This window comes from Balaenoptera acutorostrata, chromosome 10, assembly GCF_949987535.1.
Source record: "Balaenoptera acutorostrata chromosome 10, mBalAcu1.1, whole genome shotgun sequence".
Lineage (NCBI taxonomy): Eukaryota > Metazoa > Chordata > Mammalia > Artiodactyla > Balaenopteridae > Balaenoptera > Balaenoptera acutorostrata.
In genome coordinates, this window is record NC_080073.1 from 53,238,911 (window position 1) to 53,264,872 (window position 25,962).

The 25,962-nt window shown below is 45.8% G+C and overlaps 1 protein-coding gene across 2 annotated transcripts in view; it reads right to left on the reverse strand.

Moving 5' to 3' along the window:
• Positions 1-25,962, reverse strand: part of GPD1L (glycerol-3-phosphate dehydrogenase 1 like) — a 56,415-nt gene that overhangs the window by 8,705 nt on the left and 21,748 nt on the right. The window contains exons 3-5 of one of the 2 annotated variants that reach the window (XM_057555398.1): positions 20,085-20,225; positions 18,490-18,628; positions 10,413-10,525 (exon numbers count right to left, since the gene is read on the reverse strand). In XM_057555398.1, coding sequence (XP_057411381.1) covers positions 10,413-10,525; positions 18,490-18,628; positions 20,085-20,225 — 393 coding nt within the window. The remainder of the gene's footprint in view (positions 1-10,412; positions 10,526-18,489; positions 18,629-20,084; positions 20,226-25,962) is intronic. The other variant, XM_057555399.1, reaches the window with a different exon arrangement.

The window sequence follows — 25,962 nt, forward strand, 5'->3', positions numbered from 1 at the left end:
TTATCTGTTCTGTTGATTGGCATTGGGGTAGTTTCCAGTTTGGAGCCATTACAAATGGCTCTGCTGTGACACCTGGTACATGACCTCTGGTGACCGTGAGCAGGCATTTCTGTTGGGAGCGTACCTGGGTCAGAAGTGCTGCGTGATGATGAGTGCATACGTGCAGATCAAGTTTCCGCCTTTTGTTTCATTTAATAATCCCTGGGATTTCCCTGGTGGTGCAGTGGTTAAGAATCCACCTGCCAATGCAGGGGACACGGGTTTGATCTCTGGTCTGGGAAGATCCCACATGCCACGGAGCAACTAAACCCGTGCGACACAACTATTGAGCCTGCACTCTAGAGCCCGTGACCCGCAACAAGAGAAGCCACTGCAATGAGAAGCCCGCACACTGCGACGAAGACCCAACTCAGCCAAAAATAAGTAAGTAGATAAATTTAATAATCCCTAAATGAGCATTTCTGAAGCGCTGGGTTGTTGCGTGGCTCTATGCTGGACACCAGGCAGATCAGACATAGACTTGCCTCTTCAGAAGCTGATAACCTAGTTCGGGGGTCAGCAAATTAGGGTCAAGTGTTATAAGTAACGTTGTACTGGAAACCAGGAACCCCCGTTCAGTTACACACTGTCTGTGGTTGCCTGTGTGCTGTCAACAGATCTGAGTAGTTGTGCAGAGACCTGTAAGGTCTGCAAAGCCCACATTTTCTAACGAGCTCTTCTGGAAAAAGTTTGCCACCCCCAACTTAGCAGGAAAATAAAACCTGTGCACAAATCACAATGATGCTCAGCAGAAAGCGATATTCCGTAAGAGGTACTGAAGGTTGGGTCTCATTTCAACCCATGAGTACTGAGCGTGCACTGTGGGAAGCCTCGCTAGACCCTGGAGGGTCTGAGGGTGCCCTCAGGGGGTGGGGGGCTGCAAAGATAGAATTAGACACAGGGCTTGTCCTCAAGGAGTTGACAATATCACTGGGAAAAGACATAGAAAAGCACATCAGGAGACAGAAGGACACGATTGTGCGGAGAAGCTTCATTTCAAAGCAGGGAAGCCTGCATGGAGGAAGTGGCATCTGAACTGGGTCTCAAATCCTATTTTACCAGACAATCACATATGCCAAGTAATGCCTGAGTGGAGGTGACGGGGGGGTGGCAGTGGGGGGGTGGACTTGTTTGGGACACCAGTCAATCCTCAGGTTCCCAGCTCCCTCTCCAAGAGCACTCAATGCAGGAAAAAATGCAAGTATTCTGCCTCTGTCTAACCACACAAGCATTTTGTCATAATACCTGATGCCTGTATATGGATTTGTGCCTTAAGAGACCTTAAACTATGAAGCCAGTTAGTAACAATGAGAAATAAGCTAAAATAAAATAAGTGCATTTCTTCCTCACTCCCCCTAATTTTTTAAAATTAATTAAAGACAGAACATTTTTTAAAACATTCAGAACTATAAAATCTGAGGGATAAGGTAGAAAATGGAATGACCCGGGGAGGAAAAACGTCTTCTCTGGTTGATATGCAGTTTTTTATAAAACAGATCAAACACAGCACTGATGTGGCCAGGCTCACCCTGACAGGACGCGGCCACTTCAGATGAAAAAGTTCCCGTGAGCCCTCTAGACGCTTCGGTGGGCTTCCAACAGAGCAGGACCCTCTACTGGCTCCCTGGGTGGCGGCAGATGAAGACGGCTGAATGAGGGACCAGAAGGCAGGGGCCCTAAATGAACCTTCCCTTCCTCAGCAATCACATCAGGCCTTACTCTGGTTCTGGCTATTCTTCTGCAAAGGCCAGGATCCACGCAGACCCCGGCTCCTACAGCCACAGGCAGAGCTGAGGAATCCAGCCTCCTGACCCGGGAGCATGTTTTCATAAGGTATCACCTCTGCCTGTACCTGTAAGCTTCTCCAGTCCTTCCCACCACACAGGCAATGCAGACTGTAGCTTTCAGCAGCTCCCTGACGACAACCACCAGCCCCAAGCACCTGCTGCATGTGCACAGGGATGGGGGGAGGGCGATTCCTGGCTGGGCGCGCTTGGCGTCTGGCAGCATCACGTGCAGAGGAGAGGGGAGAGGCAGAGTGAAGGAGCTGGAGAGATGCTGACGGGCGAACTGGGATCCATTCTGCGGCTCTGCCCCAGAGCTGCTGAGTTGGGATGGAACAGCCGGACCTTTTAGATGGGACATTGTGCAGAGACCAGGAGAGAGAACACCCAAGGCTGGGCCCAAACAGGCCCAGTCACCCCTCCTGGCATAGCAGCCAAACTGAGGAAGTGCATAGGGAGATACAAGGGGCACACGCATGACATCCAGAGGGCTTCTGGTTCTCAGTCTTCCTTGTCGCTGTGTGACCTTGGGATAATCACTCCACCTGTCTGAGCCTTCTTGGCCTTGGTTGTTAAATTCAGGGCTTGGATGAGATCTCTCAAGGCTCTTCTGGTGGTGACATTCCTCCAGGGAAGCTGGCTCAGTTGTGGCCTGCCCTGGGACTGCAGACAGTGGGACAGCCCTGGGGCAACAGAGAGACACCTAAAGACGTGCAGAGGGACTGACCACAGAGACCACGAAGCCAACTGTTGGTGAGCCCACCAAATGGTTTTATCGAAGTTACTACGGCAACATGTCAAGGCCTAGCTTCCAAATGGTTAGATTGTGGAAATGGCTCTCTGATGCCTCCTGGGCTGTGTCCCTGTGCCCACCCCCCTCTCCTCACAATGCGACCCACTCTGGAGATCACTTGACAAACCAACCCCAGCCAACGTCTACAGACTGGATGGGACATAACACGGACTTCCTTTCAACAAGGGGCTCCTACGGATTATTTACAAAGTGCCTACAGTGAGCCCACCAGGCCACTGCACACACAGTCTCATCCGTATTCTCATGGCAACCCCGGCAAGTGTGTGCCTGTCCCCCTGGCTGGCTCACCGAGGGTCAACGGCTTGCCAAGAATGCCCAGCTGGTAAGTGATGCACGTGGGACACGCCCCCGGTGCCTGGTTCCACGGGCCCACTGTTCCCTGTCCCCTGCTGCTTCCATGGTATGGCAAACGTGGCCTGGCCACTCCCACCCCTCTCCGGGTCCAAGAGACCTTCATGAGACCTCTGCAACCAGATATCAAAGAGGACTGCCTCTTGGGCCTGCACGGAGGCTCAGGAGGCAAAAGCGGGAGGCCTAGGAGGAGAAAAGATTTACGGGAAAGAATAATAAAAATAACAACAAAAGTTAACCTTATTGATATGGGGAGGGGGAAGGGTGAGCTGGGATGAAGTGAGAGAGTGGCATGGACATATATACACTACTAAATGTAAAATAGATAGCTAGTGGGAAGCAGCTGCATAGCACAAGGAGATCAGCTCAGTGTTTTGTGACCACCTAGAGGGGTAGGATAGGGAGGATGGGAGGCAGATGCAAGAGGGAGGAGATATGGGGATATATGTATATGTATAGCTGATTCACTTTGTTATACAAAAGAAACTAACACACCACTGTAAAGCTATTATACTCCAATAAAGATGTTAAAAAAAAAAAGTTAACCTTACTGAACTGTTTCTAAGTGCTTCATATATTATTAACTGATTTAATCTTCACAACATTCCTATAAGGCAGGTCCTGTTACTACACACAGTGAGAGGCAAGGAAACTCAGGCACCCGGGGTAAGTAGCCCATCCAAGGTTGTACAGTCAGGACCAGGAGAGCTGGGTTTCGAGCCCTGGCAGCCCAGCTTCCTAGTTCTCTGCAGGGAGCAGATCACACAGGGCTGCTCCAGGCCAGTGAGTGGAAGGCACAGAGGGGCCAGCTCAGCAAGACAAGAACTTTCCAACAAGAAGAGTTGACCCCACCCAACAGAAAAGACTGAAGCAAAGGGAGTGCGCTCTCAGTCACTGGAAGCATCCAAGCAGGAGCTGTAATGCATGAGCCCTGAGCTCCAATGCAGTGCTTCTAACCTTCTATGTCACTGCGCTCAGAGAAAAAGGCAGAGGGGGGTGCCCGTGGCCCAGGGGCACACAGGTTGGGACCACCTCTCAGTTTCCCCTGGATGTCTGGCCTCCCCACCACAGGGAGGAGGGGCCCCTGCAGAGTCAACCCCTCCCTTCTATGGGGACCCTGGGCCAGTTTAATCACCATATGATGCATCCTGAAATCCTCACTCTCTCACCTACCACTTATCACTGTCAAAAGAAAAATAAACACACTGAGCTGGTCAGATCATGTCTGAATAGCACCCGAACAGATGTCCTCTGAGATCGCTCAGCTGTGAAATTTATCACTATCCGCTGGGCATTTAAATCTGCTTTAAACTATTCATGTGAATAGTGAAAATTTATTCACTATTTTAAACACAGAGCTAAAAATACCATGATTTTCAGAAGACAGGCGTCCTTAAGCCGCTGCCCATTTCCCGGGTGATAGCAATACTCAGAGGCAATCATCCTCTGTGAAGTGCAGTCTCTGCAGTCCTGAATTGGGGTGGGTTGGATAGGGCTCAGTTTCTTTCGCTCCCACCCTCCCACAAAAAGACTACAAAACTGGAGGAGCAGCCCATGTGACCCACAGTTTATGCAAACACTCTCACCACCTAGGGAGAATGGCCCTGCTGAAACCCAAGTCAGTATTTTCTGTAAGTCCAACAACCCGCCCCACCAGGCTGCACACCCTGATGAGAAGCTGCCTTGGCGAGAGCAGTGTTGTCCAGCAGAAGTTTCTGTGATGACGTAAATGTTTGCTATCTGCTCATCCAACAGAGTAGCCACTAGCTGCTGAGACTGAAGACTAACGTGGCTACTGAGTCTCTGAAATGGGGCTACTGTGACTCAGAAACTGAATTTTGAATTTTTTAAAAAGTTTTAATTAATTTGCACATAAATGCACACAGCCACATGCGGCCCTGGCTGAGACTGGGCACCAGGCTGCGGCCCACAGTACATTCATCACAGCCAAAGCCCTGGAGGAAACCTACACGCCCAGCAATTAGGGTGGTGAGCCTCACCACAGACAACCCTACAAAGAACGTTGAGCCTCTGTGGCACAGGTAATGGGTGTATCTCCCAATCTACTCTCCTCTTCTTCCTGAGTCCTAGAGTTCCTGATTTTCATGCAAGTTTATGGCTACCCAGAGAGAGGGGGAAATTTCCCAACCTCCCCTGCAGCAGGTATATTCACACAATTAAGTACTAACTGCCCATTAAGATGAAGCCAAAGTGTTACACTGTGACTCCCAGAACCTGCCTTAAAAGACAGCTGCCACATGCCCTTTATCCTTTTTTTCACCCTGCTGCCTGGAAGGCAGATGTGATGGTTGGAGCTCTGGTCACCATCTTGGAACACAAGTACAAGAGCCATACCTCGTGAGCTGGAAGGAGCCTGGGTCCCTGAGAATTCGGTGGAATGGAGTTGTCATATGGATTCAGGATTTTTACACAAGAAAGAAATGAACTTCTACCTTGTTTAGCCACATTTTTTTTTTAATTGTTTGTGAAACTAAATCTGGTTTTAATGCACAGGTTTTATTATTTATTTATTTATTTATATAAATTTATTAATTTTTTATTTTTGGCTGTGTTGGGTCTTTGTTGCTGCACGTAGGCTTTCTCTAGTTGTGGTGAGCAGGGGCTACTCCTAGTTGCAGTGCGCAGACTAACTGCGGTGGCTTCTCTTGTTGTGGAGCGCGGGCTCTAGGCGCGGGCTTCAGTAGTTGTGGCGCACGGGCTCAGTAGTGGCGCACGGGCTTAGTTGCTCTGCAGCACGTGGGATCTTCCTGGACCAGGGCTCGATCCCGTGTCCCTTGCATTGGCAGGTGGATTCCTAACCACTATACCACCAGGGAAGTCCCAATCACTATTATTTTGGGTCTCTGTTAATGAAACTTAATCTTGATAAAGTATTTATTAAAAATAACATAGGTTGAGGACTTCCCTGGTGGCGCAGTGGTTAAGAATCTGCCTGTCAATGCAGGGGATACAGGTTCGAGCCCTGGTCCGGGAAGATCCCACATGCCGCGGAGCAACTAAGCCCGTGCGCCACTACTGAGCCCGCACACCACAATTACTGAGCCCACGTGCCACAACTACTGAAGCTCGCATGCCTAGAGCCCGTGCTCCACAACAAGAGAAGTCACCGCAATAAGCCTGCACACTGCAATGAAGAGTAGCCCCCGCTCGCCACAACTAGAGAAAGCCCTCGTGCAGCAACAAAGACCCAAAGCAGCCAAAAATAAACAAATTAATTAATTAAATAAAAAAGAAAACATAGGTTGAGCTGTACACTTACGGTTTCTGTACTTTTCTATATGAAGTACCTCTTAAACTTCACATTAAAACAAAAATTCACTGCTAGTGAAAGAAGCCAGACACAGAAGAGTACATATTGCACAACTCCATTATAAAAATTCTATAGTGTACAAAAGCAGATCAGTGGCTGCTGGCTTGGGAGAGAGGGGTGAACTATAAAAAGACATATACGTGGGCTTCCCTGGTGGCACAGTGGTTAAGAATCTGCCTGCCAATGCAGGGGACACAGGTAAGCCCTGATCCGGGAAGATTGCACATGCTGCAGAGCAACTAAGCCCGTGTGCCACAACTACTGAAGCCCGCGTGCCTAGAGCCCATGCTCCGCAACAAGAGAAGCCACTGCAATGAGAAGCCCACGCACCACAACGAAGAGAAGCCCCCGTTCGCAGCAACTAGAGAAAGCCCACGCGTAGCAAGAAAGACCCAACGCAGCCAAAAATAAATAAATAAATTTACAAAAAAAAGACATACAGAATTGTTTGGGGTGATGGAAATGTTCTGTATTGTGGTGATGATTTTCAGGGTATATACACCCAACTGTTAAAACCCACTGCATTATATATTTAACTGGATGCAGTTTAATATACACGAATTATGCTTAAATAAAGTTGATATTTAAAAGGAATACTTCCGTAGTGATTAAGAGATTAATGTAGCTAAGAGGTGAAGGACATTCTGAAGCAGTAAGATGCACTGGTACAACATGATTTTGCATTTTGAATCTTCTTTTTCTTTTATCCTTGTAAGGAGCTGTTACCTTTCTTCCTCCTTTTTTTTTTTTTTTTTGGTAAGTCAAATGCCCTCATGTTTTTGAGCACAAAAAAAGTGTACTTCAAAAATTTTTTTAGGGCTTCCCTGGTGGCGCAGTGGTTGAGAATCTGCCTGCCAATGCAGGGGACACGGGTTCGAGCCCTGGTCTGGGAAGATCCCACATGCCGTGGAGCAACTAGGCCCGTGAGCCACAACTACTGAGCCTGCGCGTCTGAAGCCTGTGCTCCGCAACAAGAGAGGCCACGATAATGAGAGGCCCGCGCACAGCTATGAAGAGTGGCCCCCACTTGCCACAACTAGAGAAAGCCCTCGCACAGAAACGAAGACCCAACACAGCCATAAATAAATTAATTAATAAAAAAAAAAATTTTTTTTTAGTGTGGAGAAGACTACTAAAGGTTGTTAATGTGGAAAAAGTAAAACATACAAAAAAGAATGCATATATGTGTGTAACTGGATCACTTTGTCATGCAGAAATTAACACAACATTGTAAATCAACTATACTTCAATAAAATAAATTTTTTTAAAAAAGTAAAACAAACTGCTTGAACAGTAAGATCCAGTTTTTGTTTTTTGTAATTAATTAATTAATTTATTTATTTATTTATTTTTGGCTGTGTTGGGTCTTAGTTTCTGTGCGAGGGCTTTCTCCAGCTGTGGTGAGCGGGGGCCACTCTTCATCGCGGTGCGCGGGCCTCTCACTGTTGAGGCCTCTCCCGTTGCGGAGCACAGGCTCCAGACGCGCAGGCTCAGTAGCTGTGGCTTACGGGCCTAGCCGCTCCGCGGCATGCGGGATCCTCCCAGACCAGGGCTCGAACCTGTGTCCCCTGCATTGGCAGGCAGACTCTCAACCACTGCGCCACCAGGGAAGCCCCAGTTTTTGTTTTAAAAAGGGGATCTACACAAATGTGTACTTGCTAAAAAGACTGGCAAGGGAGACAACAAACATTAATAGTGATTATCTCAGGATGTAGGGATTGTCGATCAGTCATTTTCACTTTCCTCTCTACACCTCTCTGTTGTGTGAAACTACCTTTTATAATCAGGAAGAAAACAACAAAATGATTAATTACGTAATCAAAGAAACACATGCCCATCTGCCCCGGTTGGGCCGGCTCTAGCAAGGGAGGGCTTCATTTCATTCAACTGCCCGGACACCAACCAGAAAGGTCAGGTCGTCCAGAGTAACCAAAGAACACCGGACTGAATCTTAAAATCCAGGATCACATTCTGACCGTGCTAATATTTGCTAAGTTTGAGTCATTTACTCTTTATTTTTTTTTAATTTAATTTAATTTTTTTATACAGCCGGTTGAGTCATTTACTCTTTGGCTCTCTTATCTCCTTATCTGTCCAATGGGATGGTTAGACTCAATTACTGCCAAAGCACCTGTTTCTCAGTTTTCAAAACTCCCAGCTCTGATGCAAGTCAGCAGCAATGATGGTAACTGATTCTGTTTTAAAGGAAAGCCAGGGGAAGGATGATAAATGGTCCTCAACCCCCATCTGCCTCCACCCCCCAAGAACCACTCTATCATGGGTAGCGGGAGGCTTCCTGCCAACAGACATGAAAAGCCATGCTGAGTTCAGACACAGGACCAGCATGTGGTCCCATCAGCAGAAACTTCTCCAGAGCCCTCAATCTAGAATCTTTCTTCTCCCCCTGCTCCTTTGTTCTGGGCGGGTTCTCACAGCTTCCCCATCCACCACGGAAAATAACCCAGTCACTTCGAGACAGCTCTGGAGCACACAGACCATGCTGAGCAATTAGGCCTTCGTGGTGCCACTGCTGGCGAGCTGTCATTAGTTTAATGAAGGACTATTAAAAACACATAAGGGCTTCTTCCCTGGTGGTGCAGTGGTTGAGAGTCTGCCTGCCAATGTGGGGGACGCGGGTTCGGGTCCTGGTCTGGGGGGATCCCACATGCCGCGGAGCAACTGGGCCCGTGAGCCACAATTACTGAGCCTGCGCATCTGGAGCCTGCGCTCCGCAACAAGAGAGGCCGCGACAGTGAGAGGCCTGCGCACCGCGATGAAGAGGGGCCCCCGCTCACCGCAACTAGAGAAAGCCCTCGCACAGAAACGAAGACCCAACACAGCCAAAATTAAAAAAATAATAAAATAAATAAATTTATTAAAAAAAAAAAAACCACATAAAAATCTCAACCAACAAAAATAAACAACACAGCCAAAACCAGCATCTTAAATGTATAGCAGGTCGTGTGCAATGTGAGAATCTCCCACCAGCATTCAAAAAGATGGACTGCCTGGGAGCCCAAGTCTTTCGTTGGCTTCAATTTTTTAAATTCTCATTGTATGGAGACGTGACCACACATACACGCACGATATTAATTCTACAAAGTGGTTTTCAATTCTGACCAGGAAAAAAGGTGTACACTTTGGAGAAAGCATGGCAAGGCACTCTTTGGACTGGTCTCCCTTGCATTCTTTTGATCTTTGCAATTTTCACCTGACAAAGTGAGGCGAATGCCAGATTAATTTCCTACCCTAGGTGCTCAAATTCCTGAAAAGCCGCTTCTGCTACAAAAGAAATTACTCAAAAGTGACTCAAAGGGGTTATCCATTCACATGGAAGCTCTTTATTTTTCCTTTTTTTTTTTTTTTTTTTTTGAGATGGCAGCTAAAGCAGCTCTGATTCCAAGGGGAGAAGGATGAGAAGCTGCAGCCCAGCTTCCCGTGGGCTGTTCCCTAGAGTCAGGATAGAGGGACCCCGACCACGACTTTTAAAGGCAGAGGGGAACAAGTCAGGAGCCCAAGACCAAGTGCGGAAACTTCCCTTGACCCTCCCAAGCCACTAGCCAATAGAAGCTGGTTCTTTAATCTGATCTTTTCCCTTTACAGGCAAAGATAAAGCTGTTCTTAGAAAGACCTGTCAGCAGCAGATTGTTTTTTTCCTTTAAAAACAACCAACCACACCATCAAACCAATAGAGTAGCATCATTCAGAGGGGCCAAGTTCCTCTTCCTCCTCAAGATAGTAAGTAGGAGAAATGTATAAATTAATAGAATACTTCACTCCCAGGTAAGACTCCACAATCAAAGTAGTCCCTGGCTTTCCAAATGTTAATGCTGTCAATTTCCCAAAGAACAAAAACCCACCCTTCTCCCAGATTTACAAATAAAAGCCAACCATGAGTGAGAGAGGAAATCTAACCGCCAAGGAAAGGCTGGGGCAAAGGAGGAAGTGATAAACAAGGCTGCCAATTCACTATTCTCCCCAGAAGTACGTGCACAGAACACAGAGGCCGTTCTTCAGGACCGGCTGCAATGATGCTAGCAGTGGCCCTGTGTGATCTCTCCTCCTGTGAGCAGAAATATCAAGGCTGCGTTACCTTCAGAGCACCGCACACTTCAACCGTGTCCGCGTCATCCACCACTGTAATTCGAAAATTTGGAGTCTGCAGAAGTTCTTTGAAGAGAAGGCCGTTCTCCATTACCTTGCTGCCTATTGAAAGGTTAGAAAAAAGGAAATTAATAACAGCCTCTCATCTTAATTTTTGCATCTAACACAGTTTAAAATGACGTTTTTCTTATTACAAAAATAACATATTTTCCTGATAGGAAATTTTGAAGAGTCATAGGACTAGAAATAGAAAATTAAAATATTCCACAATCCCACCACAGGATCATTAACAATCTGGCATACATCTTTAACTTACTGAAATAGGAATATACATAGTTTTTCTCAAAATTGAGAACAACATACGTGATTTCATAATCTGCTTTCCCCCATTTATGGCAGGAATAATTTTCAGTGACATCATATACTTTCTACATTACTTTAAATGGCTGCTTTGTATTTTACCACATAAATGCATTATATTTTATCTAAGCATCTTTCTATTGTTTGATATCTAAAACTGTTGCAACTTTTTGCTACCATACACACTTATAAGCTCCTTCCAGGGGAGGAAAGTACATCCCTTTCTACCAACATTTGGCTTGACCAGAGGACATGCCTCGACTCACAGAGGGTGGGACAGATTTCCCCACCCCTTGACCTTGGGCTTAGTCACGTGACTGGATTTGGCCAATGGGACATTAATAGACCTGACATAGTGGAGGCTTGAAGCCTATTTGTGCAGTAGTAGGGCTGGTTCCTTTGTCCCTCTGCCTTCACTGTGAGAATACATCCTGGCTGGCCCGCTGGACTCTACAGGAAGATGAGACAAAGCAGCAGAACCACCCCAGCTTTGATCCGCCAGCCTCCAGCAGACCCACAGATGTGTTAGCTGTGCTTATTTTGGATGCCACTGAGAATCTGGGATTGTTTGTTACTTAGCATCACTATGGCAACAAGAGAACTGATACAACATCAACAAACATGTTCACTGACAATTGTGGAAGACGGAAATGCATTCAAAGGGTCCTCATTTTTGTTCCCGTTGTATCCCCTCCCTTGGGACCATGCTTAGAATGACACGGAGGATCAGTACTTTTCACGTTATTTTTTTGGTTAGTGACTTTCAGTTCAAAACAAAAATAAAACTTTACACACAGAGCCTGATGTGAGATCTGCTCTGGTTGGTGGGATGCAGGGTGGCGCTCTGCTCTGGGAGGGCTCCGGAAATCAGGATGATAAAATTCACCAGCCAAGACCTAGCTCCCATGTGATGATCTCCACACAGAGCCTGGGGACTATGGCACTTTGGCCCTTCCTGCCTCGAGGTTCTCAAGCCTATTCCCAAGCTTGTTTGCACATGACAATCACCCAGGATCTTTAAAAACACCAAAGGCTGGCTACACCCCAGACCCATTAAATTACAAGCTCTGGGGTGGAGCCGGCATCACTAATTTCTGAAGCGCCCCAGGTGACTCCAATGGGCAGACAAGTTGGCAAACCTCTGATTTAACCTCCTCTAGCCTCATGAGTAAAACCCTATGGCACGCCCAGGACTGTCTGAGGTTAAATAGAAATCAGGTGTGGGGCTTCCCTGGTGGCGCAGTGGTTGAGAATCTGCCTGCCAATGCAGGGGACACGGGTTCGAGCCCTGGTCTGGGAAGATCCCACATGCCGCGGAGCGGCTGGGCCCGTGAGCCACAAGTACTGAGCCTGCGCGTCTGGAGCCTGTGCTCCGCAACAAGAGACGCCGCGACAGTGAGAGGCCCGCGCACTGCGATGAAGAGTGGACCCCGCTCGCCGTAACTAGAGAAAGCCCTCGCACAGAAACGAAGACCCAACACAGCCAAAAATAAATAAATAAAAATAAATAAATTTATAAAAAAAAAAAAAAAGAAATCAGGTGTGAAAACAGCCTAGGCTCACAAGGATCACACAAAGGTCTATATAATAATAATAAGATAGCTGATACTTACATGCCTATGACTGATTTGCCCCACTGACAGACAGGAGGCCCAGAGAGGTTTACCAAGTTGCCCTAGGTCACACAGCTAGTAGGAGGCAGAGCCCGAATTCTAACCCAGGTGCTCTGGCTCCAGGGCCCGCACTCCCTCTTTATGCTATGTTCCTCTCAGGGGTGGGAAAAGAGAAGATAAACAAGCAACAAACATCACAATCAGAACTATGGTCTTCCAACACAGGAAAAAAAAAGAGGATTGTCAACAATCAAAATTACACCCAGAAGTAATATAATGTCAAAATGATCCAGGGGAGAGTGGAAAGAGGGTGGGAAACAGGTGAAATAAGGCCAGCCAGCAGTTAGTCATTACTAAAGATGGGCAGTGGGGTTATGATACTGTTCTCCCTACTTTTGTTTGGTTTAAGGAAATTTGCCATCATATAATAAAATGTTTAAAATACCTACACCCGATACTTAGAAACACATTTTCAGGACCTCCCTGGTGATCCAGTGGTTAAGAATCCGTGCTTCCAATGCAGGGGGTATGGGTTCGATCCCTAGTCGGGGAACTAAGATCCCGCATGCCGTGCTGTGCAACCCAAAAATAAACAACAAGAAAAGAAACACATTTCCTATTCTACAGGCATTGCTATGATGTCATTTAGCCGAGTTCTCCTCTGTCCAAGTATTAGAAGTATGTCCACTTGAGCAAACTGTCCTCTTCCTTTCTTAAACGGTCCTCCAGACCAGCAGCACCGTTTCATCACCTGGGTTGGGCAAAGCAGCCCCGGCCTCACATCGTGATGTTATTCCTGTCTTTTTCCTCTGTCCTCACCACTAGGGCCACTGCCTGGGGCCTCCGACACGAGGGAGGCTCACAAGCGTTACAGACAGGCCCCCACTCCTCCCACTCGAGCCACTTTAATCCAACCATCAGCAGCTGTGAGTAACCTGACATGGCAGGGAGAGGACTGCTCTCCATTTGCCGCTGATAAAAGGTGGCATCTGTTGGTGCCACTGTGGCTGCAAATTACACATGCTGTCCATTAGACAGGTGAGCTTGATTTACGGCAATCTTACATTTTCCCAAATTCACCTTTTATTTATTTTTATTCTTTTCCATTATGGTTTATTATAGGACATGGAATACATTATATATTGAATATAGTTCCCTGTGCTATACAGTAGGACCTTGTTGCTTATCTATTTTATATATAGTAGTGTGTATCTGCTAATCCTAACCCCACCCCCTTTTCCCTTTGGTAACCACTGTTTTCTATGTCTGTGAGTCTGTTTCTGTTTCGTAAATAAGTTCATTTGTATCATATTTTATTTTTTTATTATTTTTTATCAGTTTTATTTTTATTTGTTTATTTTTTAAACATCTTTATTGGAGTATAATTGCTTTACAATGGTGTGTTAGTTTCTGCTTTATAACAAAGTGAATCAGTTATACATATACATACGTTCCCATATCTCTTCCCTCTTGTGTCTCCCTCCCTCCCTATCCCACCCCTCTAGGTGGTCACAAAGCACAGAGCCGATCTCCCTGTGCTATGCTATGCGGCTGCTTCCCACTAGCTATCTATTTTACGTTTGGTAGTGTATATATGTCCATGCCACTCTCTCACTTTGTCACAGCTTACCCTTCCCCCTACCCATATCCTCGTCCATTCTCTAGTAGGTCTGTGTCTTTATTCCCATCTTGCCCCTAGGTTCTTCATGACCTTTTTTTTTTTTCTTAGATTCCATATATATGTGTTAGCATACGGTATTTGTTTTTCTCTTTCTGACTTACTTCACTCTGTATGACAGACTCTAGGTCCATCCATCTCACTACAAATAACTCAATTTCGTTTCTTTTTATGGCTGAGTAATATTCCATTGTATATATGTGCCACATCTTCTTTATCCATTCATCTGTTGATGGACACTTAGGTTGCTTCCATGTCCTGGCTATTGTAACCATATTTTAGACTCCACATATAAGTGATATCAAATGATATTTGTCTTTCTCTGTCCGACTCACTTCACTCAGTATGATAATCTCTAGGTCCATTCATGTTGCTGCAAATGGCTTTATCAAATGCACCCTTGAAATTTTTAGATCTTTTACTGTTTTAAATCATGGATAAGAAAGCACTGACCGTATTATTATTACCAGTCATAAGCAGTGATGCAGCAAGCAGGGACCCATGGCATCTGGTCCAGAACAGGGAAGGCCCATCAGCCACGTGGAAGGGCTCCCCAAACTCAATATGAACCAAAAGACAGGAAAATCCCACTTCTCTTCCACACCAAGTTTTGGAGATAATCAACCTATTTAATAAGACTCCTTCAAAACCCTCATCTCAGTCTGTAATTCCCTACTGTTTGTGTACCTAGAAGCTCCTTCTACATAGAAGGGGCTTATGAATCCCTGACATTTAGCATCATGACTGATACATAACAGACTCTGAACAATATCTGTGGGTTGAGTGGAAGTCTCAGACTCTGTGAAGTCAGTCCCAAGAAGGAAGGGAGTTCTCACCACAAGGGGGTGCCGCAGTTCCCCATGCTCGTTCGTATTTTTACCAGACACTGAAAACAATGCCATCTTCTTCCTCCTCCACAGAAGACTCAAGCGGACTAAGATTCCTGAATCTGTCATAATTAAAAATGAGTTGGCTGCTAAAGTCATCAAGAAAGGAGACCTGGATAACCACAGCACAAAGATCAAATCCGGAAAATTTAACGTTGATACAATTATCTAACTACAACCCATATTCAGATCTCCCCCATTACCCCAGTGTTGCCTTTATGGCAACCAGGATCCAGCCCAGGATCCTGCACTGCACTTAGTGGTCAGGTCTCTCTAGACTTCTTCTTTAGCCTTTCAATATCTTCTATGACACTGACATTTTTCAAGAGTGTGGACCAGTTGTTTTGTACCAATGTCCCTTCCTTTGGGCTTGTCTGATATTTCCTCACAATTAAATTCAGATAAAGTAAGAAAATTTTAAAAGTATCACTTTCCTGTTCTTACTTTCAACAGTTAATTTAATTTAATTCAGGTCACTCTTACCAGCCATGGACCAACCCACAAAGAAGGCAGTAGAAGCACTGGGTAAACAGAAGCCAGAGGAAGAGATGTAACTTCCGTGCATTTGTCTGTGTTACACACCAAAAAAGTCTAATGCACCCAACTGGGAGAAAGAAGGCCAAGAGGCAGGTAAAAATCCTAGCTAAAATCTACAGGTTTTTTTTTTCTTTTTTTGGCTGCGTCGGGTCTTAGTTGCGGTACATGGGATCTTTCGCTGCAGCTGAGCTCTCGTTGCGGCTCACGGGCTTCTTTCTAGTTACGGTGTGCAGGTTTTCTCTCTCTAGTTGTGGTGCGTGGGCTCCAGGGAACGTGGGCTCTGTAGTTTGTGGCACGCAGGCTCTCTCATTGAGGCGTGAGCTCAGTAGCTGTGGCACATGGGCTTAGTTGCCCCCGGCATGTGGGATCTTAGTTCCCCAACCAGGGATCGAACCCGCATCCCCTGCATTGGAAGGCGGATTCTTTACCACTGGACCACCAGGTAAGTCCCTCAAATCTACAGTTTTGAATCAAGGATTGGAGAAGTCTCAACCCTATAGAATGTTTGGTGTAACCAGTCAATCCTAACCAACTGATTAGCAAATTGATTACTGGCAAATAGGATTGAGCTGGAACAACTAGTTAACAATTATTTTTGAAAAATAGAAGTAATTACATATCAATTTGACAGGCTGCACTAAAAGCACAGATGAATAAAAGAACTAACTATGAAAGAATAAAACCTATATACAGACTAGCATACATATGAAAATTTTTTTTCTGGAAGGATACATAGGAACTGCTAACAGTGATTCTCTTTGGGAAGAGGGAATAGGTGGGAAATTACAATCTTAATTCTAATTTATACCTTCTCATACTGTTTGAATTTTCTTACCTGTGACGATATTGCTCTTGTAAATATCAACCTGGGAAATGTTATTATAGGTCATTTTGTTTTCTTCCTTTTACTATTTGTGATACCTCTCCTCTCCAAAATTGTTTCCCCCCCCAAAAAAAATTTTTTTAAGTGCCCAGATAAATGGATTGTCAACAGAATGCTACGCAGCTATGAAAATGTACGCTGATAGAAGTAAATGAAACAATTATAAAAGAATATATAACAACTACAGCTGTAAATAGTTTGCCACAAATGGAAAAAAATAATGAAATTTAAATGAAATTAAAAATGGTTTTTGTAGGGGCTTCCCTGGTGGTGCAGTGGTTGAGAATCTGTCTGCCAATGCAGGGGACATGGGTTCAAGCCCTGGTCTGGGAAGATCCCACATGCTGCGGAGCGGCTGGGCCCGTGAGCCACAATTACTGAGCCTGCGCGTCTGGAGCCTGTGCTTTGCAACAAGAGAGGCCGCGATAATGAGAGGCCTGCACACAGTGATGAAGAGTGGCCCCCACTTGCCACAACTAGAGAAAGCCCACGCACAGAAACGAAGACCCAACACAGCCATAAATAAATAAATAAAATAAACCCCAAAAAAAAGAAAAAAAATGGTTTTTGTAAGTCAGAGAAAGACAAATATCATATGATACTGCTTATATGTAGAACCTAAAAAAAATGGTATGAATGAACTTATTTACAAAACAGAAATAGAGTCACAGACATAGAAAACAAACTTATGGTTACCATGGGGGAAAGCAGGGGAAGGGATAAATTAGGAGTTTGGGATTGACATATGCACACTACTACATATAAAATAGATAACTAATAAGGGCCTACCTATATGGCACTGGGAACTCTTCTCAATACTCTGTAATGACGTATATGGGAAAAGAATCTAAAAAAGAGTAGATATATGTATACGTATAACTGATTCACTTTGCTGTACAGCAGAAACACAACACTGTAAATCAACTATACTCCAATAAAAATTTTAAAATAAAGAAAATTTTAAGAATGGTTTTCTTTTGATTATCTCTATTTTCCACTGTAATCAGATGATGTCCGTACAATTCCAAATAAAAGAGAAAAAAGCAAAAAAAAAAAAGTGAAAATGGCCTAACTTACAGGCATGTATGAGAACCTTTCCCCATACATCCCATCTTACTCAAGACAGCCTGATCTTGCTCAGATGCTCAGAGCTTCCTTTAACAAAGCTGCCAAGAAGAAATGATTCACATTGCCAGTATGTTTGACAAGGGTGGAAGTAAGTTCTGGAGTGGTAGATAAACTTAAATACACTTTTGCAAAGCACCTGCAAACCCAACAATATTACTCTTCTACGAGTCCTATAATACGGGCACTTGGGAATTCCAAAGCCCTTTTTAAAGGAAACAAAAATTTTCACAACACCAATGTGTAAGAGTAGACAGAGCTTTCTGTTTCAAGAAACAGGAGACCCAAGTTCACGCCTGGCTTCTATATTAGCTGTGTGACCTTGGGGCAGGTAACTTACTCTCTGGGCCTTGGGCTTATTCACCTGAAAGTGGGGATCATTCCCATCAATTTCTAGATCTCCTTGGAATCTAATGAGGATCCAGATCCTGGCATCTGTGAGTAAAGAAAAGCTGGGTTTCCCTTATAAGAAGAGGTACCAGAGAACTTGCTTTCCCTGCTCCCACCCCCCCCCCACCCCCATGTAAGAAGGCAGCTGTCTGCAAGCCAGGAAGAGAGCCCTCATCATAGAAAAGTGTTGCTTAAACCTTAATCTTGGACTTTCTAGCCTTCAGAACTGTAAGAAATAAATTCCTATTGTTTTTAAAAAAAAAAAGAAAAGAAAAGCTGGATTTCTAAGGCCCCACCATGGATGTAACCACCTGCTTCTTGGTACAAGTACCCTTGTGTTTTTGTGTTTAACCTCGATAATGCATTACTGGATCACAGTGGGTCAACATGGTCTCCCTGGCTTTACTTTCACTCCAGAGGTTACTGAAACACTTCAGTCCCACAGAATGGCCTCCTACATAAAATTCCCACTCCACTGAATGTCCACCCCAAGAATGTTAAGGGCAGCAGGGAAGAGTCCACTACAGAAAATTCCAGAAACGGAAAATGTGCCTGTTAAGACACCCAATGTCCCTTCCCCAGGCGGCCCTCACCGATGGTGGTCTCACAGAATTTCCCAGCAGCCACCTCATTGGCAATGTTGGCTCCCATCAACACGCTGATGTCAATGCCCATCTTCTCTCGGATGATGTCGGAAATGAGCTTCAGCCCCTCAGGACCCTCGTCTATGCCCTGCAAGGATGTCACCAAGTTAGGGGAAAACGAACCACCAAGGACAAGAGGCAGGAGATCATTGCTTTATAGGTCATCTAGATTCAGACTTCCAATGGCATACGCAACTTGAAAAATCTCTCTTATTTACAACAGTAAACAGACATACTGTGTATGTACCATTTAAAGAGTAAAAATAAAATGAAAATGTAACCACTCAGGTTAAGAAAGAGAACATGAAGGACACCACTGAAGTCCCCTGTGTCTCTCCCCAAGTTCATCCTCCTTATTAGTGTTTCCTGGTCCCCGCCAGGGTGAACCCCTATCCTGAATGCTTTATGCCCTGTTCCCTTGCTTTTCTTGATCATTTTGCCACATAAAACTATACCTGAACCGTAAGTTATATCAGTATATTTTTGAAAACCTATAAATGAAACTGTACTGCTCACCTGTGTGCTGTTTTGTGCTATATTATTACTTTGGAGATTCACCCACACGGCTGCATGAATGCTCTGGTTCATTCCCATTTACTACTGTGTAGTATTCCACCATTCATTTGTCCATTCTATTGATGACTGACATTGAACTGTTTGCTTTCATAAACATTCACCTGTGAACACTATGCAACACACTCTCTCAAAGAGGGTTCTTCCCCTGGCAGCCTGGGGAAGTTTATGGACTCATTCTCAGACCTGATATGCATAAAGCAAAATACATAAGATTACCCAGGAAGACAATTATACTGAAATATAGTTACCAAATGTTAAAAAAAACAAACAAATTTGTGACAAAGTAATATATGTATGTTATTAATGTAATTATAAAAAGATGTCATGGCAGGTCTAATAATTACCATAATTTCCAAGTAGTGACGAGCATACATGATACTTTGAGATATCTGAAGCCACTGTAAAGTGATACGAAAATACCTGTAATTTCTATTGATCACAGGGTCAAGGTCCTGCTAGTACTACTGTCATTGAAACTCTGGCCTGTGGCCTACACTCACAAGCGAAGGAAACACTTGTTTCAGTTAAAATGAATAAAAATGCAATTCCGCCCCCACATTTAGGTCCATGAACTCTTGAATTCTATCTGTGGACCACTGTGGGTGGTTTGTGGACTTCTGGTTAAAAACTCTCTCTTTCGGGAACAAACCCAGGAGTGGGAAGTAAAGATGATTACTCTCCCAGTGAATGCAAACCACGCAAGATTTCCAGAGCTGGTGGTTCTTTCTTTGGGGGACCCCACTCTCGCGCCCCCCGCCCCTGCCCCTGAGAACCCTCTCTACATAGAAAGCAGCCCCTCCTAAATGTGAGAGGAGCGAGGCTCGTGGAAGGCGTGGTTTTGATTCTCTTCCAGGCATCTTTAAAAAAACAAATCCAAACCAGCCATAACTTCCCTTCAGCTCCTTATCTCCAAGAGGTGAAAGAGGAAAGGAAGTTCCCGGTAACCGTGCGCAGCGAGGGCCTGTCACCTTGATGAGGGTGATGCCCAGCGCGTCCTTGGCCACCCTTCCCGTGATCTCTTCGCAGATCCGGTGGATGAACTGGTGGGGGATGACAAACACCAGCAGGTCTGCGTCCTGCACGGCCTCGCTGAGGTTCGCAACAGCAACCTGCGAGGGCGAGGGGGACACGGTTACTCCTAGTCCGAAACACATCTCTCCACGCGCTGACCAGGCATCAGATGCCTCCGCTGTGCAGACTGACAGTCAAATCAGAGCTGTGTTTGTGCCGCCTTCCCCACTCGGGACGTGCAGACGTGCATCTGAGGCCAGCAGGGTCCTGCCTCTGCTGCTTACCAGCTGGGTGAGTGCCCTACCCTCTCCCCACCTCGGTCCCCTTCCCTGTAAAAGGCGGTCATAAGCGTCCTGTGTGGGTGGTTCTCTGTTGCTCTCCCACCCCTCCCCCCGCATCCATTTCTACCATTCTTTGCCCCACTCTCTCCCCAGGAGGCTGCACTCTGTGGGCTGTTTCCCCAGGCGCCCTTGCTCTCTGGCTTCCAGGTGGCTTCAGCCCAAGGCGGGCACTGCCGGGAGCTCCAAGGTGGGAGGAGAGACGGGCAGGGTGTTGCTCTGCTCCTGGGGCCACTCCTCCCCGGCTCGCAGGGGTGCTGGCCTGGCTTCCTTCTACAGCTCCACCTCCTGACCTGGTCTGAGGCAGCCCCTCTTCCACGTCTCTAAGCTCTGGTGGGGCCGCTGGAGTGACACTGGTCTGCCCCCTTGCCCTTTCAGGGGTGGCCATGGCTTCCTGCTGCTGCTAATCTCTGGACACTTCACCGAGCCCTTCTGGTTCCCTCGACTCCGCCCATGCCTCTGTCAACAGTCCTACGCTAAGCTCTCCTATGTAAGCACTTTGAGAGCGCTGTTGTGAAGAATAAATGACATAGAACAGAGTCTGGCACCTGGCACCTGGCAGGCACTCAATAAATGTCAGCTATTATGATGATTTCTTCCCTTCAGGTAAGTACAAAGATGGGTTTTAAAATTTAACATGGGCACACACACACACACACACACACACACACACACACACCCAGAGGCAGAGGTGAGGTCACCGAGTGAGGACACAGGGGCATGTAGTCTCTAGCAGAGACTGCCTGTTGTTGCCCAATGTCTGTTCTCCCCCTTCTTCCTCAGCAAGAGAACCTGCAGTTTAGGGTGAGGCTCATAACTGCCAGGAAAGAAGCCTACATCTCTAACCTCCCTTGCAGCTAGGTGTCCCTGTGTGACTAAGTGCTGACCAATAAGGTGTAAATGGAAGTGTTGCATGTGACTTCCAGGAAATGCCTTTCTTCCTCCTTTTGCCAGAGGGAATGTGAAGAGATGGCTGGAATTCAGGCAGCCATCTTGGACCATGAGGAGGAAAGCAAATGCTGAGATGGCAAAACAGAGTCCCTAACATCGTGATGCATCATTACGATAAACATTTTTTTTTTTTTGAAAAGTATGTAACAGACTTTTTTTAATTTACAATCAAGTTCTGTTGGGCAACAAAATTAAATAAATAAAAGATGTGATGAACGTCTTTTATATAAGAGAAAAAAAGCGCAAACGTTTACTTTGCTTAGGTCACTGTTATTTTAGGTTTTCTTTTTCTTTTTTCCTTTATTTATTTTTTTATTTTTTGGCTGTGCCGCATGGCATGTGGGATCTTAGTCCCCCAAGCAGGGATCGAACCCGAGCCCCGTGCAGTGGAAGTGTGGGGGTCTTAACCACTGGACCGCCAGGGAAGTCCCTATTTTAGGTTTTCTGTCATATGTAACTGAACCTAACTGAAACTGACATAGTTCCCATTAAACACTCCTGGTTCCCAAAATGAAGGGAATTGGACACAGAATCTTCCCTGAGGAAGTGCTATCTGCCACAGGAACATCATTCAGAATGGTTAAGCCTCCTAGTAAATCTAGTTTGGGAGTTGAGATGGAGATGCCAACTCCTCGACAAAATTTATTCTCCCCTTTCTCCATAAACACAGAGCTGCAAGCTGGTCACTGGTCACCTAGCTCAGGACTGCATTTCCCAGCAGTCCTTGCAGTTACACAAGGCCAAGGACCAAGTTCTCATCAACAGAATGTGAGACGGAGCAGTGCACACCACTTAAGGCCCAGAGCCCTTAAAACAGTGGCTGCTTCCTCCACACTTTCCCTTCCTACTTCTGTGCTAGTTGACAACCTAGATCTAGGAGATGGCACAGAAATGATGAAGAAAGACGGGACCAAGAACAATGGTGTGAAGAAAAGCTGCTACACCACTATTATGTGAGAGGGAAATAAATCCCTTTGTCCTTTAAAAGTCACATTATTGTCTCTCCTTACAGCTTAGTCTAGCCTATTAACTAACTTGTGCAAGAGTTACTCCCTCACTGAAAAAATTCCCCAAGGGAATCTACCCGGCATTATTTCACTCCCTCCTCCCTTTGGCTGGTATGCAAGACCTGTCATTTACCACCCAGCCTTCATTCCCCTTCTTTCTAGCAAAAGTGCCTCTAAATTTCATTTCAAAAGCTACTGCTTCCCCATTTTACCATGCAATTTGGGTTGAATGGGCCCCTCCCCCGCTCCATGGATGGTCCTTAAGTTGTTCAAGCCAATGGGCACATGAAACAATGGGAGCCAATGTTTGCTGGAGCTTCTGAGAACAGCTGCTTCCTTATACTTCTGCAACAGCTATTGGGTCTTTCCTTGAAAAGTATGGGATGACAGTGCGAGGTCTGGAACAGCTACAACCATTTTACAAATGTGAGGGGCAGAACCTAGACCTGCCAAGGGGCTCCCATGTGAATGAAGGCAGAGCAGAGAAACAGAGGAAAACAGGGCCTCATTGACATCACTTAAGCCACTATTTCAGGCCGCACCTGAAACCGGCCCTATCTGAATTTCTAGTCATATAACCCAAAACATCAGCTTAAGCTGATCTGAATGGCAACATAGTCGTTCCTCATAGAGCAGATCACAACCTGGAGCTTAGCACTTCTCCCTCCTTATTCATACCCCCAAAGGCTGGGGGAAACCTGCCTTCCTCTTCAAAGGGGCTTCTTCAGGTTGGTAATCTAGGCTGGATAGCAAGGACTCATCACCAAAACTCTACCTGCCTATTAGTTCCCTGGCACCTGGAAATCTTACCGCCTCCAAAAAAGCAGTTACTTATTCTATTCCATTAGCCCCGATGCCAACATACAATTGCTCTATTTGTCCCTGATTGGCAAGGCTCATTATGTTCTTACACATTCCCTGTGGTCCCAGCCAGAACCACCAGCCTTTGTAAGACCTCTGACCCCCCACTCCCCTTTGGGTTACTAGCCTTACTTAGGCAGGGACTTCTGCTCTCAACCCCCTTCTCATACAAAGCCTGGCCACCTAAATTTTAATGAAAACCCTTCTTCTCTGGACCTATTGTTTCTCCTCTTCCACCTCTACACGCACACACAGACACACACACACCCTTTCCATCTCTTCAGGGCCCTTCCCTGACATGGTGAGATAGAAAAGACACCAGAACCAGAAAAGATGGAAAAGATGTAAGTTTGGGTCCCATGTTTGCAACTGATCAGCTGTGGGACCTGGACAGATGACTCCTGTTCACTGACCAGTCACCCCGCCTACAGAATGGGGATAAAAATCACCTTTCCTACCAGCTATTTCACAGGGCACTTTCAAATTAATATAAGTAACAGCACTCTGCAGTGATATGAAACAAGTGAAAGAGATTACTCATCAGAAAAATCTACCTGCCTCCTATGAATTCTTAACCTTTAAGGCATCAGCCCATCCCTATGTCCCCTGTTACAAAATATTCCCATGGAAGCTGCCAGCGGGCCCAGGATTTCTTCCTGTCTCCTACATTTCCTTTCTCAACAAATCAAAGAACTTGGGTTGGTTGGGTGTGACGGGTCTCTGGGACAATATGCCTGGGGGCTCACTCAGTGTGGACTGATGTCCTTCCATTGTCCTTGACCTTGCCCAAGTGCTTAGGGTTTAACCCGCAGAAGCAACCTGTAACCCGAACTGCATTTGTGTGGTGCACACGGCCCGTGATTCCTGTTACACAGGATCAAAATGAGCTCTCCTCAATGAACACAGTAAATCAAATACCCTCTTTCAGAATTAAAGCTTTAGCTAAGCCTCTATCTTGTCTTTTACCCTGAACCAAATCAGGACACTACTTCGGAAACGCTGACCTATTTCATGGGTCACCTGCCAAAATCTTCCAGAGGGTATCCACCATCAAATATCCTGAAATGTGCTGGGAAAGACAGCTCAGAAGAAAAGGGCTTGCCTTTCACTGGCAAGGAGGACAGGTAATCAAATCAGAACAAAGGCATCACGGCTGGTCCGCCTGATGCCAGGAATCCAGGGCTCTTGGTCCAAGTTAATAAAGAAACTAATAATAATTAAAATCATTTAAAACAGAGCCAGTAAAGTCTGTGGGCCAAGCCTGAAGGTTCTTTTGTTTCCCCCTGGATTAGCTATCACTGTGCAGTGTGTGGGCATCTTGCCCCACCTCTACCACCAGTTAGCTAACTGGACACCACAGGCAACTCGCCTACATTCTTCAGGGAATAAGCATTTAGGCTAAACACAACAGCATGAGTAATACACAGAGCAAAGTACAGCTGGCACACAGTAGGGGTTCAGAAATATTGTGGTTTCCTCCTGTTCTCCTAACCTCAACTTAGGCCAAGATTGTAGGTGAAATTCATATCCTTGGCTCTACACTCAGAAAAATGATCCTCGGGTACAGACAACCTTAACTGATGATTCTTATATAAATATACCAGTGTGGTAAGTGAGGTTGCTTCTGGGGGGGAAAAAGAAAGCTGCTAACCCCCTGAATTCCACAATACTGTACGAGCAATATAAACTTATCCATGCAGACCAGTGGTGCCCAAACTGCGGTTCCTCAGCCAACAGCATCACCATCACCCGGGAAATGCTCAGAAATGCACATGCCTGGGCCTCCCCTGAGACCCAGTGCATCGGAAACTCCAGGGGTGGATCCAGTGATCCCTGTTAAGCTCTCCAAGTGGTTCTGAGGAACACTTAGGTTTGAGAAGCACCAGTGAAGATGAATCCTCCAATGAAAATGAAAAAGCTAAACTCAGGCAGGAAAAGAGTTAACATTGAAACTCCTACTGAACTGATATTCTAATATCCAGAAGCCTTTAAGCCAAAATTAATAGATATACTTGCAACCCTACTACCCAAGTCAGTGGTCATTTTTTTTTTTTTTTTTTTAATTATCTTGGCCTAACCCTCCATCCCACAGGACACCACCGAAAGCACTGAAACAGAACTCTCCAGCCTGGTTCGTTCTCCCTCACCACGTCTGCTGTCCCTGGCACTAAGCCAAACCACAAATAACGCCTGGCACTATTCCAGGCACTGAGGACACATCAGTGAATGCAGGCCTATGCAAGGAACCAAATCCAGAGAGTCAGTAACAAAGAAAAATATCTAAATTGGATTTCAAAACTTAAAATTTTTTGGACTTCCCTGGTGGTGCAGTGGTTAAGAATCTGCTTGCCAATGCAGGGGACATGGGTTTGAGCCCTGGTCTGGGAAGATCCCACATACCACGGAGCAACTAAGCCCGTGCGCCACACCTACTAGGCCTGCGCTCCAGAGCCTGCAAGCCACAACTACTGAGCCCGCGTGCCACAAGTACTGAAGCCCACGCACCTAGAGCCCGTGCTCCGCAACAAGAGAAGCCACTGCAATGAGAGGCCCGTGCACCGCAACAAAGAGTAGCCCCTGCTCGCCGCAACTAGAGAAAGCCCACACGCAGCAATGAAGACCCAATGCAGCCACAAATTAATTAAGTTTAAAAATGATATCAAAACTTAAAATTTTTA